At 40.3% G+C, this 14,702-nt stretch overlaps 1 protein-coding gene across 2 annotated transcripts in view; it reads left to right on the plus strand.

The window, feature by feature from the left end:
- The window catches only part of LOC106550302 (NF2, moesin-ezrin-radixin like (MERLIN) tumor suppressor), a 33,879-nt gene that overhangs the window by 4,657 nt on the left and 14,520 nt on the right, over window positions 1-14,702 (plus strand). For both annotated transcript variants that reach the window (XM_087717308.1, XM_087717307.1), the window contains exons 4-10: window positions 760-882; window positions 5,821-5,904; window positions 8,596-8,664; window positions 9,663-9,745; window positions 10,904-10,979; window positions 13,274-13,411; window positions 14,261-14,335. In XM_087717308.1, coding sequence (XP_087573434.1) covers window positions 760-882; window positions 5,821-5,904; window positions 8,596-8,664; window positions 9,663-9,745; window positions 10,904-10,979; window positions 13,274-13,411; window positions 14,261-14,335 — 648 coding nt within the window. The remainder of the gene's footprint in view (window positions 1-759; window positions 883-5,820; window positions 5,905-8,595; window positions 8,665-9,662; window positions 9,746-10,903; window positions 10,980-13,273; window positions 13,412-14,260; window positions 14,336-14,702) is intronic.

A 14,702-nucleotide genomic window follows, 5' to 3' on the forward strand; every position in this document is an offset into this window, starting at 1 on the left:
CCCATCCTTAATTTACAATGATAATTTTTAAGTGTAAATGGTGGTTAGGCTGAAAAACACATGTGCACATTCATATTCATGTGCATTTTCAAACTACATTCCTTCTACCCCCTAATTGAAGTCCTCTTTGCCTCTAGACTGGAATATGAATGCTTCTCTACCAGTGACTCATCATTTATCTTACATTTTTGGTCCTTTAACTTTCACAGAAACTGGAGAAAAGAAGTACTATAGGGCCATTAGCACCATTGATAAGATCTTTCTCCTCTTACTATCTCCCAGGACTAAAAAAAGGGGGAGGGGGGAAGGGAGTGGAGATATATGTGTGAAATGTATCAGTTCATATGCAAAGGGAGATTGGAAACAATGGGAAAGACTAAGAAATTTACATTTGTAAATCTGAAATGGTTTGGGAATGGAAAATGCAGGAGAAAGCCTTGCTCAATTTGGTTATTTCTCCCCCCCCACACACACACTAAAGGATGAAGATCAGAACATAAAATGCATCCATCTAAATGCATCTAAATATGTGAAAGTTGAAATGCAGTTTTAAATTACAGTAATTTCTTTACCTGGCCATTGATGCTAAGAAGTTGCTACAAGCACATGTGAACTAGCAATGAGTGAGGTGCAAAAAAAAGTCCTAGGGTGACATTGTGAATTCATGGCAAGAAAGAGTGGCTTTGGGCTTCTGCTTTGCCAAACATGCTTTTCCTAATCGGAGGTGTTTAGTTGTTCTGGTTTCTTTTTTCCAAACAGGTTTTAGATCAGGATATTCCCAAAGAAGATCCAGTGAACTTTTGTTTTTTAGTGAAGTTTTACCCTGAGAAGGTTGAAGAGGAGCTTCTGCAGGAGATCACCCAACACCTCTTCTTTCTGCAGGTCAGAAGGTATTTCTTTTATTCAGAATTGGCTTTGAGATGTCATGCTTGTCTTTTGAACATCATCATTATCATCATGTTTAACCATCTATGATCATCCTCTTCCTTGGGGCACTCCTTAGGTTTGTGCCAACTTTAGGGTTCTAGGATTAGTTGAAAGTAAAGGGGTCTTCAGTGGGTCCTCTTTTGGTTTTGGGCTTGTTAGCCGATTTGTTGCTGATCATTTATATGCCATTTCTTTCTGGGCTCAATCCACCAAGAGGAAGAACACCAAAAGAGAACGATTGGTGCTATTCCCTTGCTTCATCCTTGCATAGAAATTTAGTGAGTGTGGAACCAAGAAACCTTGGGAAATGACACTAATCCCTTCGTTGGATTATACATCATGTCTGATTTCGACAGCACTGACTTCTGATATCAGTCTTGTTTTCTATTTCTTAGAGACTTGCATAAACTGCGAGCCCTCTTCCTTGAATTAATTGTTGCTCATAGATCTTCCAATTCAGGATTCAAAACTGCATCTGTATAATCAACTAATGGAAAGAGGAACTGGAACACATTCAGATACCTTCTGAGTGTGGGCAGCTAATTTTGCTGTATTTAACGAAATAGAGCTAATTGCTATATTTGCTATATTGGGAAGGGTTACATGTCCTGTTACACCAGTGCAGAAATTGGAGGATGACCCAAATGAAACAAATCCAGAATTCATGCAGAGGTTCTGTGGGAAGCCCTTTGTGTTAGAGGCTACACTTTGGATCCTTATTCTTATTCTATTTTATCTTATAAAGCACGGCTTCCCAAACCTTTTCCTTCATTATTCAAAACCATTTGTCAGAAAGTCTTATTAAACTGCAAGGACTAGTTATAAATCCCTTCCTTTAGCATTGTAGTAACTGTGACAGAAATTATCTTTTAAGTTATTTCAAAAATTGCTATGTAGTTTTATCAATTTTGTCTTAATGGGGATACTTTGGGAGATTTTCAAATGCATTTTTAGTACATGTGGCATATTTCAGTCAATTTAAATGTCTTTCTTTATTGGTTTTTGTATCATTACTAAAAGAAAAGCCACTTTTATCCAATTTGGGGGTAATTTACCTAGCTTTAGGAAGCACTGTTATAAAGTATATTTACTTTATATATTTATTAAAGTATATTTATAGTTTATGAAGTGTGGTGTTCCTTGATTTGTAGGAAATCAGAAAACATTATTGTAAAGGTAAAGGTTTCCCCTGTCCAGTTGTGTCCAACTCTGCTAGTCCTCCAAACAATTATTGGGAAGTAGATGGAGGTATCAAAAAATATCCTACAGTCCTAAGGGAGTCAATATGTAATGATTTATGATCAAGAAATGGGCTGGAGGATTCTAGAAGTGGAAGTTCACACATTGTAAAGTTGCTAAGGTTGAGAAACGGCACTTATGTGAGATGAAGGTTTTGATGAAAGAGATTCTGGCATTCAGCTCTCACCCCCAACCTTAAATTTTTTTAACACCTCTCGCCTTTTAAGCAATTGCCTAACTCTGCAGCAACCAATATGGAAAACTTCAGATTTAGTGAAATCATATTATGCAGGTAACAACCGTTCTTAAACACATGTTCAAGAAGCTTTGCATTATTCCCCACTTATGAGTACTTTGATGTAATTTCAAATTGTAAGGACACTGTTTGCCAAAAGCTGGGGAGAGGGACTCCTGGTCTTTTGTAAAAGTTGCATCTCTTACCTTTATTTGCCAGCCTGAGGAAGTGTGAAAATGTCATGCAGGTGTAAGGAGAAGGCTGTGTGCAGTGTGGGTGGGCAAGATGACCTGGAGGCTCCAGGAAGTTGGTGAAGGGGGGGTGGGGGAGTGGATCTAGAAAACATTTATTCATTGATTAAAGTATTTATAGCTCATATAAGGTTCTCAGGAAAAGCCTTAATCCATAAAACAAGCAAAGTGAAGTAAAAATGAGTGATACCTTGAAAATTTAAAACAAAAATAACAATGCCATAATGAAAACAAACAGACTTTTAAAGGGATAAAATGGCATATTTAATCTGTGCTTTGGTAAAAAGCCAGGATTTCATCTGGCATTGAAAAGCAAATATTTTTGTGTGCTCTCTGTTCTGCAGGAAAAGGAATTTTTTAGGGCAGGGGTATCAAACTCGCTTCACTGAGGGCCACATCAGGGTTGTGTTTAACCTCGGGGGGGTGGAGGGTCATGGTCAGCGTGACATCATTCATGTTGGGAGTGCCTGTGGTGGCCCAAGCGCTCTGTCAGCGAAAATGGGCTCTGGGGCCCCGTTTTCGGCCGGGATGGCCTCCTGCAACCACTCCCGAGCTCTGTTTTTGCTGGCAGAGGCACCACAGGCTGGACCTTCGCTGTTTCCAGGGAGGCTCCCCACATCAGATCTAAGCAACCTGTGGGCCAGATGCAGCCCACAGGCCTTGAGTTTGACACCCTTGACTTAGGATGCCAAAAAACAGGAGTCCTACCCCTATTACTGCATTTGATCATTATCAACCGGAGTGGGGTGCTGGATTTCAGAAACTAGTTTAATGTAAACAGCTAAAACCCTGAACACATGCTTCGGTTATTACCTTGGAACCAACTTTTCTTTGGAAGAGTTGATCCACTAGATAGAATCAATTTCCTGGCTTTTCTGCTTTTAACCATTGCCTTGACAATTATAATTGTCAATTGTGGGCTGAGCTAGTTGGAAAGAAGTCTGTTTCTCTTTTCCCTTCCTTTTCTTTTCATCTCCCTGAAAGCTACTCATTTTCTTGCAGTTCCTTCAAACCTGCCTTGGCTTGTTCCCCTTGGAGGAATGTAGTTTGGGGAATTTTTTTGCAGTTCCAAAAGAAACATAAAAGTGGAGGCAAAGCAACACGTTTGAACTTGCTGGGTTTCCTAACGTTAAAATTTAGATTTGCAGTATAATTGGGGTAAGAGTGAGAGAATAACCTATGCAAGGATTTGTATACTTAAGAAATCCAACCTGTTAAAATGTATTGAACCATTTGCTTGGTTTAAGAATGCAAAGTTATTATGTACAAGGCAATTCCCCTCATGGCAGGAGGAATGAGAAAGTCACAGTGTTTAGTAGTAGAGATCAGCTACTCCAGTAACTGTCGCCATACCTAAATGAATTTGATTTTTAAAATTGACTTCTTTAGGTTGTCCCCTTTTCAGACTTTAGGATGAGATCTGAGCTTTAATTATTTTAATTGCACTAATAATTATTATCTCTATACTGAAAAAAAAACCAGTGGGGCTATAAAGAAATAAGTAGAAAAAATTCTAAATAAAAGTAAGAATCCTTAAAACATTAAATTCAGAAATCTATACATGGATCATTTAAAAAAGCAAAAGAAAAGCAGTAGAACACCCAATCACAACTCAGTTTGATCCTGGCACAGTTATTCCGTAAATGCCCTATTTGATTGCCTTCTAAAATAAAGACAATTTAGAAATCAACTTATCTTTCTAGGCAGAGGTTCTGTGGCTCTATAGTCTTCTATGTTTGGAAGAAAACAAGGGTGTTTTCTCCCATATGTTATATTAAGATAAAGATTCCCCTCGCACAAGTGTGTTAGTCATTCCCAACTCTAGGGCGCGGTGCTCATCTCTGTTTCAAAGCCGAAGAGCCAGTGCTGTCTGAAGACGTCTCTGTGGTCATGTGGCCGGCATGACTTAACGCCGAAGGCTCACGGAATGCTGTTACCTTCCCACCAAAGGTGGTTCCTATTTTTCTACTTGTATTTTACATGGTTTCGAACTGCTAGGTTGGCAGAAGCTGGGACAAGTAATGGGAGCTCACTCCATTACATGGCGCTAGGGATTCGAACTGCCGACCTTTCTGATCGACAAGATCAGCGTCTTAGCCACTGAGCCACTGTGGCGCTTATGTTATATTAAACCTCCCAATTAAAACAAACAGCTACACATGATGAATGAACAAGGAACAAAGAGAAAAAAAACGCAAATTTTATTAAAAAGACAGGAGTCATAAAAGGGAGATAAGATAGGGTGAGTGAATACATTAAACAGAATTGGGAACTCTAGCCATCTGATCATGTTATTTGATTACAGTTACCAGAGGAGAGTAATACTGAAGGGGCACAATTTCTACAAGCTTGAAATAAAATTGTCAGTGGCACAAAAGGTATAATGGGAACTCCCCCCTCTCTTTTTCCTCAAATTGCTAGCATTCCAAATAACAAAAAGAAACTTTGCTTGATGGTTCATTCAGGACACACACAAGAAAAGCACAAGATAAATGCAGCATTGTTTTCTGGAGTTTACCAGGCCATATTTAGGGGACTGAATAGAATGTGTAAGCTTCTCCAAACAACAGTGACCTGAACAGTATTTGAATTAGACCCTACGTGCAAACACAGTGTTTCTCGGAAAGATAAAAAACAGAAGCAAGCACAGGAATTGTTTTCAAGCCTTCTTGTTGGATTTTGAAGAAGCCTTTAGCTGCTCTGGAAAATAGAATGCTGGTTTAGATGAATCTGATTTGCTAGATTTTTCCCCTTATTAATTCCGATACTCTACATTTCTATGGTGGAAAACAAATCATAGTGGAGAATTATAACTTTTCTATTTTGATTGTGGATTTTCTCAGTATCTGGCTGACCACTAACAAAATAGAAGAGTGGACTAAATAATCCCTTACTGATCTGATCTTCCAAATAGAAATTAGATACAGTTTAGAAGGTAGTTATTATGCAGCATGCTTTAAAAGCATATGTAACTACTTTGAATATTCTTGGTATTTTTGTGCATGTCTCTACAGCGGCCAACATTTATTATTTTTTTTCACTCAAAAACTCAGCTAACGGTTACATTTCAGGTGCCAAAACAAAGTCTGGGTGTCTATTATTTTGTTTTCAAGCTTTGGCTGGGTCTTAGATTTTTCTTCTCTTTTTTTTTTCCACCTTGTGTCTTAGGTTAAGAAACAAATATTGGATGAAGAAATCTACTGTTCTCCCGAGGCTACAATTTTATTGGCGTCTTATGCAGTTCAAGCCAAGGTGAGGCTTTATAATTGTTAGTTTGTCGCCTTTTATAACACATACGCAGAGTGTTAATTAACACAGAAAAGGATCTGCTGAAGCTTAGCTGGAAATAGGAAGTGGTATATTTTTCACCTCATCTGTCTCCATTTTGGGGTGTTTTGCAGATTTGTTTAATGAGTACACTCTGTTTAGATTTCGAGGGAGGTCAGTGAATTAAAACGCAGAGAGGAGATTGAAATATCTTCATTTTAAACAAAAAACCACTATGGAACAAAATGCAATTTAGACTGCAGAGGGCATTCTGAGTACAGATTGCTTAGTGAAGTTATGCTGGATCTAGCAAACAATGGGCTTATTTAACTATTGTGGATTTAATTTTATAACCATAGCATTAACTTTATGACCATGGCATAAAATGTTATAAAATTGAGTCAGTCATGTGGGTGACCCATTATACGACCATCACAACTTATGATCTATGGCACAGTCATAAGTTAGGGTCTACCTGTAAGGTGATAGTTGTTCTTCCCTACTCCCCCTTTTTCGTAATTAAAAATAATTCTGCAGCATGCATTTGAGGAATTCCTGCATAATGTCGTGTGGGAAGCCCCCACTTCTAGAATGAAAAATTTGGGGAAATATTAAAAAGGCAGAATGTTTTATTTCCCTAAAGGAGAAACATGCTCTTAAAGACAGAAAGCAGAACCAGCCTTTCTTAATAGCCCCCAGGAGATGTTTTGTGCCCATTAAGAAAGATTGGGCCAGTCTATTCAGAAACAAAAGACCTTCACCTCCAGGCATGGGATTAAACATTTTACACTCTCCTCCACCCAAATTCTAAGAACAGAATATGACCAATTAGGATTAACCCACTACCATTTAGCAGAAGACACCGAGCTCATTACCTTGCACAATTTCCTAAGGGCATTTCAGACATTGCAACCCTCCCCCCTCCTGCATTTCAGGACCTGTATAAAATCCTGGCACTCATCTAGTTAGTTGTTTCAGCTGACCCAAAACTGCTGTTGGTTCTGTTTATCATTACATTTTCTTCCCAATCATCCTCCATTTTATTTTATTCCCGACTTGGACCTGAACCGGATAGATTTTCCTTCCAACAGTCTCTTCCTGACCTTTCCTCTTCCCTGAATCATCCTTCAGAAAGTTAAAGGGGGAGGGGGGGCAGCTGTAACTGTTTCATTCATCCAACTTTTCTTAGCACTGAACAGAGAACTGCTTTACCAATCCTTGCTAGTTACTGGCAGAAATCAACCAGCTTTAGTTCAGAACTGAGGCAGATCAAATGAAATGAGTGAACATTTTCCCTTTCATTATCCCTAAATGTCTTTGGGCATATAATATATATAACTATGATAGGATGGCGGCACACATTGTAGCGAGATTTCATACTTGTTCCACTGTACTGCTAGTGGTAAACTAGCTATTTGGAGATGACTGGAATTAGATCGTGGGACTCAGTGACGCTACATGTTTATTGATTGATGAAATTTATACTCTGTCCCAAAGTGTTAACTCTGGAAGGTTTATGAAATGAATCTATAAACACAAAAATCTGGAAAATTAAACAGCAATCAATTAAAAAAACACCATAAGAACAACACACTCTGTAACCTACTTTGTTACCCATTCTGACCCAGGATCTTGGGACTCAATTTCAATAGGGCTGATGGTTTGGGGCCAAAGGGTATAATGTTTAGAGAAACCTGTGAATTATGATCTGTAAAACTGGTTTAATGATCAAGGTATGGAATACATCCAAAAGCCTATGCACTATTCAACAGCCATTGTTATAAAAACTAAGGTTTATGGACAATGTGTGAGCCCAGCTTGGATGGTTTGCTTACCAAGCCATACCACTAAACTGTAGTTCTCTCTTTAAGGGGACATTAGGATCTTCTTTTCCTAGTGATTGGTGCTTAAGTTACAGCTGGACCCATTGTAGCTTTACTGCGTTGGCGGAGTTGACAACAAAATCTAAAGGGGATCCATCAAGAGTTATGGCACTGGATCAGAGGTGGTATTCAGCAGGTTCTGACCAGTTCTGGAGAACCAGTAGTGAAAATTCTGAGTGGTTTGGAGAACCGGTAAATACCACATCTAACTGGCCCCACCCCCATCTATTCTCTGCCTCCCAAGTCCCAGTTGATCGGGAAGGCATGGGGATTTTGCAGTAATGTTCCCCTGGAGTGGGGAGGGAATGGAGATTTTACAGTAATCTTCCCCTGCCACGCCCACCAAGCCACGCCTACCAAGCCATGTCATGCCCACCTCGCCCACAAAACCAGTAGTAAACATTTTTGAATCCCACCACTGCACTGGATTCTTCTTGAGCTGTAAACTAGTGTATGTTTGGTACTAGCTGGTTAAACTTCAAGCATATTTTGTCAGTACTAAAGGACAGGAAGGTAAAATTCTCAGGACAGAAAGGTAAAATTCTGAGGAAAAGTATTTCTGACAGCGTCTTTTTTTTGCTCCTATGGAATTGCAAGGTGTAAATCACACTTCAGATTTCACTTGTAAAAATCTTTTAGAGCTTTAGCCATTTTAGTTGTTATTTTATGATCAAATGATTCAATGTTTTCTCTCTCTTTTAAAAAAGTGTTAATTTAGATCTTATACTATGCTGTCAATTCTTTGTATACAGTCTTTTCCTGTTGACTCATCTGATACTTTTTTCCCTTACAGTATGGTGACTATGACCCAAATCTGCACAAACCAGGTTTCTTAGCTCCAGAAGAGCTTTTGCCAAAAAGAGTAAGTGTTTTCACACTTTCCTATCCTCCTGATCATGAATAGGAACCCTCAGTTACCCAAAATAGCAGAATTAGCCAGATAGGGAGCAACGGATTTGCATGACTCATAAAGCAACTTCTTCCCAAAGACCAGTGATTTCTATTCACTCTTTTAGGACAGATTGTTCCTCTTTGTTTTCTAGAGAGTGGGAAATTTTAAAATTCTGACATTCGGTCAATTCTCATGCAACTATTGGAGAATGTGAGTTCTTAGCTTCTCCTTCGAGATATCTTCTCCAGGGTTATGAGCTCAAAATGAGTTTATAACCTGACCTTGGTGTTTTTATTCTGGATTAACCTTCTTCCAGATAGACTCCCGATTGCTCTTCACAAAAGGGAAATTTATGACAAAATCAAACCGAAGTTAGGAGTTTTTTATTAAGTTGCCAACAAGCTGAAAGGCTTCTGTCAGCCTCTGCTTTGCTGCTGCTTCGGCTGCCATGAAACGGGGAGGGAGGGCATGGTATTTGGGAGGGGTTACTAATTGTGCTGGAGGAAGATTCTGGAGTTCTGCTGCCTGTCGGACTACGCATGCGGAGGAGGTTCCCGCCAAGGCTAACAGCACCGACATTCCATCTTGGTGATGCCTTTCGAAGTTATCTCACATCTGACACTTAGGAGAATTATGATTGGACTGTAACTGGGATGCCAAGGGGTGGGGACTTTCGCGCCTAAATAATCAGTCTTTTCTTTGCTATGCTTCTAATCATTTATAATTAGTAAAAGTACACTTGATTTCTACCTATGGAGTCTCGTGGTCTTCTTTCCTAATTACTCAATGAAGAGGTGCTGACAGCTTCTGGAAATGGGAGTCAGTTTGCTTCTAATCCTGCAGCATTTTAAGTCATATGTAATTCTGCAGGCCCTTCCAGTTTGTCATACCAGCATGAACAGCCTTCTAGAGATTTGAAAAATAAATATTTTTGCCATTGTTTTCTTTTTTGTTCTTTACTTTTCTAGGTTCTCCGTCAATATCAGATGACCCCTGACATGTGGGAAGAAAGGATTACTGCTTGTTATGCTGGACACCAGGGAATGGCCAGGTACTGCGAGCACCCTTTGCTTGTGCAACTGTAGTTGCAAAAAAAGGAAAAAAAAAGGATTTACATCCATTAACACCTGGTATTGGGGAGGGGGGCAGTGACACACTTTCTGCCCCTTTCCAATTTGTGTGCAACACTGATGCAAGTTACACTCCTTCCATATTTTTGTGCAACATCATGATAGAAGGACAAAGGGCAGGTTTTCAGTTTCTAGTGGTTAAGGCATTTGGGGCAGTCTCTCTCAGCCCAACTCACCTCACAGGGTTGTTGTTTTTGTGGGGAAAATAGGAAGAGAAAGGAGGATTAAGTTTGTTCATAGTGTTGAGTTCTTTATAAAAATAATAAAGGTAGGATAATAAAAAAATAAACCAAGATGTCACAATACACATTACATGATTTTGACACTCTGCCCATGTTCATCTATTTTTTCCCTGGAACGTAGTAGAAGCCAATAAAAATTTAGATTAATTTAAATTCCAACCCTTGAATTCACTTCTTGATACAAAGTTTGATCAAAACAGATGGGAACTTAGAAACTCGTGTTCTCTCACCACTCTGCTTCTGGCTGTTGATCTCACCTCTAGGCAAGATGGGTGGCATACAAATCTAATAAGTAAATAAAAAACTGTATTTTTGTCAACACTTCATTTAAAGTGCTGGTTCCAGGCTTTTTAAGACTAAAAAGAACATATCTGCTTAAGAATAATCTTTTTTGATAATCTGTCCATCACTGTTTGTGGTGTGCTCTGTTCAAAGCCTTTAGTTGTTTTACAGATTGTTCCAAGAGCAGAACTTTTTACATAGCATTACCAGGACTTCAAAATATTCTTCCAGGAAAGGCATTTTTCAATTGGGGGTCATTCAGTTGAATATAAAACTTGTCCCAGAATATTTTGAATTTGTTTGGATATGCCAAGTGAAGCTATTTCTACGTCATGGTTGAATTGCCCATCTATTTATGTGATTTTTTTAAATAGAGGCTATAGTGCAATTTGTAAACATCTTTGATTAGCAATGGTAATAAAGCTAGGTAAAAGTATTTCACAGTCAGTAAACACAGCCTAGGGGTGACAGTAATATAGATCAACATGTTTTCTTTATAAAACAAGAACAATCCTTTCCAAGTCTTTTTTTTAAATAAATATTCCATTCTTCTAGATATGAAGCTGAGATGAACTATCTTAAAATAGCACAAGATTTGGAGATGTATGGGGTTAATTATTTTCCAATTGCTGTAAGTATGTGTGATTTTTAATGCATCCGATTCAGATTTTTCTGACAGTCCCAGATATTTGATTGTAAGTCCCTTGTACCTCAGCAGTATTGCTAGTTAAAAAAAAAAAACCAAACCAATGGGGTGGGGGTTATGGGAGTCATTCATAAATTCTCATCAGCATTGCCTATTGGGATCTGGAGCAATTTCCCTGACTTCAAAAGTGTTCTCCATTGTGAAATGCCATGACTCTTAAGCAGATTTCTTGTTCCAGTGGTGGGTTTCAAAATTTTTTAGAACCTCTTCTGCAGGTGTGGCCTGCTTTGTGGGAATGGCTTGCTGGCCATGTGACTGGGTGGGAGTGGCTTGCTGGCCATGTGACCGAGTGGGGGTGGCTTGCCAGCCATGTGACTGGGTGGGCATGGCCAACTTGTAAAATGTGGTGAAACTCACTTAACAATGCTTTTGCTTAGCAACCGAAATGTTGACTCAGAAACTCTGGCATTGAAGTATGCAAGTCTTAAAACTGTCAAGTTACAAGACTCTTGCACCCCTAACCCTTTAGACCCCCCCCCCGGGGTGTTCAAACTTGACATCTTTTAAGACTTTAAGGTTTACATAGGACTCTTAGAGGCGGGCGGGGCGATTGGTGAGTAAGCCAATCAGTGAGCGGTGGGTGGGGCAAGCGTGGTGCGGACGGGCGGAGGGAGGGAGGGAGCTGGAACTGGTTATAAATGGCACGATAGATTTGTGGAACATCTTCTATAGAAGAGGTTAGAACTGGCAGGAACCCATCATCCCTGTCTTGTTTTTACATTTTTCAATGTGTATTCATGTTAGCTAACCTAAAGAGAAATTCTAGTTTATAGATCCCTGATGTTTGACTCTTTTATACTGTATGAAGTAATGGGGAAGAAGCTTCCAAGAGGCAAAAGTGCTGGTTATGTACTTTATACAGAGTAGTTGAGCTGCAGTAAGGATAATTAGGTAAGACAATAAAATTCCCAGTTAAGGCAGCTGTTTATAGATATGGATAGTCCTCAACTTATGACCACAATTGAGCCCCAAATTTACGTGAGAAATTTGTTAAGTGAGTTTTACCCCATTTTATGACTTTTCTTGCCACATTTGTTAAGTGAATCATTGCGGTTTTAAATTGGTAACATGGCTGTTAAGTGAAACTGGTTTTTCTATTGGCTTTGCTTGTCAGAAGGTCGTAAAAGGGGATCACATGACTTGAACCCAGCAACCGTCATAAATATGAGTTAGCTGTCCAGCATCCAAATATAAGTTACATGACCATGGGGATGCTGCAACGGTAATAAGTGTGAAAAATGATCATAAGTCACTATTTTCAGTGCCGTTGTAACTTTGAACAATCACTAAATGAACTGTTGTAAGTCAAGGACTACCTGTATTCCTCGACTTACAACCATTAATTTACCATTAATATTGTTTGAAATTAGAACAGCTCTGAAAAAGAGTCACCTAATCTGCAAAATGGGAAAGAAATGAAGGAAGGAAGGAAGGAAGGAAGGAAGGAAGGAAGGAAGGAAGGAAGGAAGGAAGGAAGGACATGACGAGTTCTTGCACTTACCGTACATAGTGGTGGGATTCAGCCAGTTCACAACACTTTGGGAGAACCGGTTGTTAACTTTCTGACCAGTTTGGTGAACTGGTTGTTGGAAGAAATCATTAGGGCAGAGAACCAGTTGTTAAATTATTTGAATCCCACCACTGATCATACAGCTGTTGCAGTGTCCCCATTGTCATGTGATCAAAATTTAGGTGTTTGGCAACTGGCATGTATTTACAATGTCTGCCGTGTCCTGGAGTCAGGGATCACCATTTGCAATCTTCCCAACCCGCTTCCCACAAGCAAAGTCAATGGGGAACCTGGATTCACTTAACGACTATGTAATTCACTTAACAATTACAGTGATTCCCTTAAGAAACATGGCAAATAAGGTTGTAAAATTGTGAAGTGTGACTCCCTTAACAACCACCTTGTTTAGCAATAGAAATTCTGGTCCCCGTTGCAGTCATAAGTCGAGGACCACCTGTGCCATACATCTGGAATTGTGAAATGTGCATTTTAGGCCAAAATAAGTTGTAACTGATTGTTGTCAGACAGTGAATATATTAACCAATAAAGGAGAATATTTGTAGCCCAGGGTTGAAATGAGGGATCCTTGGTGCTCCCTGAAGTAGATTGTTTTCTTCCAGATGTCTCATTACCCAAATAAAATAACTTCAGCAGGGCTAGTCAGTGCACAAGATGAATATATTGATTTTAACCTTGGACTTCTCCGCAGCAAAAGAAGAATCATACAGACTTCCTGCTTGGGGTCGATGCCAAAGGGATTCATGTCTACAGCATCAATAACCGTTTCTCTCCAAATAAGTCTTTTGAATGGAGCAGCATCCAAAATATTTCTTATTCTGATAAAGAGGTAGGGGGATGTGCCACGGCAGCGGTCCCCAACCTTTCCGCCCTTGCAGACTGGCAGTGCGGTGGCGGCGGGGGAGGGAGAGGGGATGGTTTTTCATTGCATTTTTGCTACATATTTATGAAAAACATAGAACTGTTTTTTCTACTATGTCTGTTTTTCATTGTGTTGTTAGAATGGTTGTTTTTAATGCTGTAGAACCGTGATGGTGAACCTACCTATGGCACGTGTGCCACAGGTGGCACGCGGAGCCCTCTTTGCGGGCATGTGAGCCGTCACCCAGCTCAGCTCCATCACATGCACGTGCCTCGCACCAGCCAGCTGATTTTTGGCTCTCTGTTGCACATGTGGGAGACGCACGCATATGTGTGGGGGCAGGCAGGCGGGGGGATTGCATGCCCAAGTGTGTGGGGTAGGGTGGATTGCATGCGCATGTGTGTGGGTGGGAGAGAGCGCAAGCATGTGTGGTGCGTTCCCCCGTGCCCATTTTTGGTCCCAGGAGGCTTTAGGGAGGCCTACTAGGACCAAAATGGGGCACCGGGCAGGGAGGGGTATTGCGTGCATGTGCGGGGAGGTCACGGGGGATTGCACGCATGCACAGGGGATCGCAGGGGGAGCGCACATGCATGGGGAAGCAGAGGGGTAATGCACGCGCGCATGGGGGCGCATTGCATTGTGGGTGTGGGCATGTGCCCATGATTTCGGCATGCGAGGACAAATAGGTTAGCCATCACTGCTATAGGATGTCATACTTTACATCCATGGGTCTCTAGTGGAAACAAATTTTGTACATGGACTTAGTATATAATGATCATTTTTTTAAAAAACAACCACACTCCTCTTTTCTTTCAGCTTACAATTAAGCCCATTGACAAGAAAGCCGAGGTTTTCAAGTTCTTCTCCTCACAGCCTAAAGTCAATAAACTGGTGAGTGCCTGTGAGATTATCTGTGGAGTCCTTGGTGCTGTCTGACTTGGCTTTCTTCATGTAGACATTTCATTACCTAACTAGGTAACATCATCAGTGTGAGTGAATGTGGGGGAGTGGTTTGCTCCCTGTTTATGTATGGTAGTTTGCCCTGCCAGTGTTGATGTAATTGTGGTTCTCTTCTTTCTGTCCCATTTTTGTCCCATTATAAACATGCCCCATTATAATAATGGCCGAAGACAGTGGCCTGACCATACCAATCTATGCTCGGTTGGAACAGAGATCATGTGACACTGAATTGCTCTGACTGCCTAGACCCATGATTGCGAACCTGTGGCATGTGTTCCACAGGTGGCACGTGGAGCCG

This window comes from Thamnophis sirtalis, unplaced genomic scaffold, assembly GCF_051295495.1.
Source record: "Thamnophis sirtalis isolate CommonGarterSnake01/CBP01778 unplaced genomic scaffold, rThaSir2_p1.2 scaffold_6, whole genome shotgun sequence".
NCBI classification, from domain to species: Eukaryota; Metazoa; Chordata; class Lepidosauria; order Squamata; family Natricidae; genus Thamnophis; species Thamnophis sirtalis.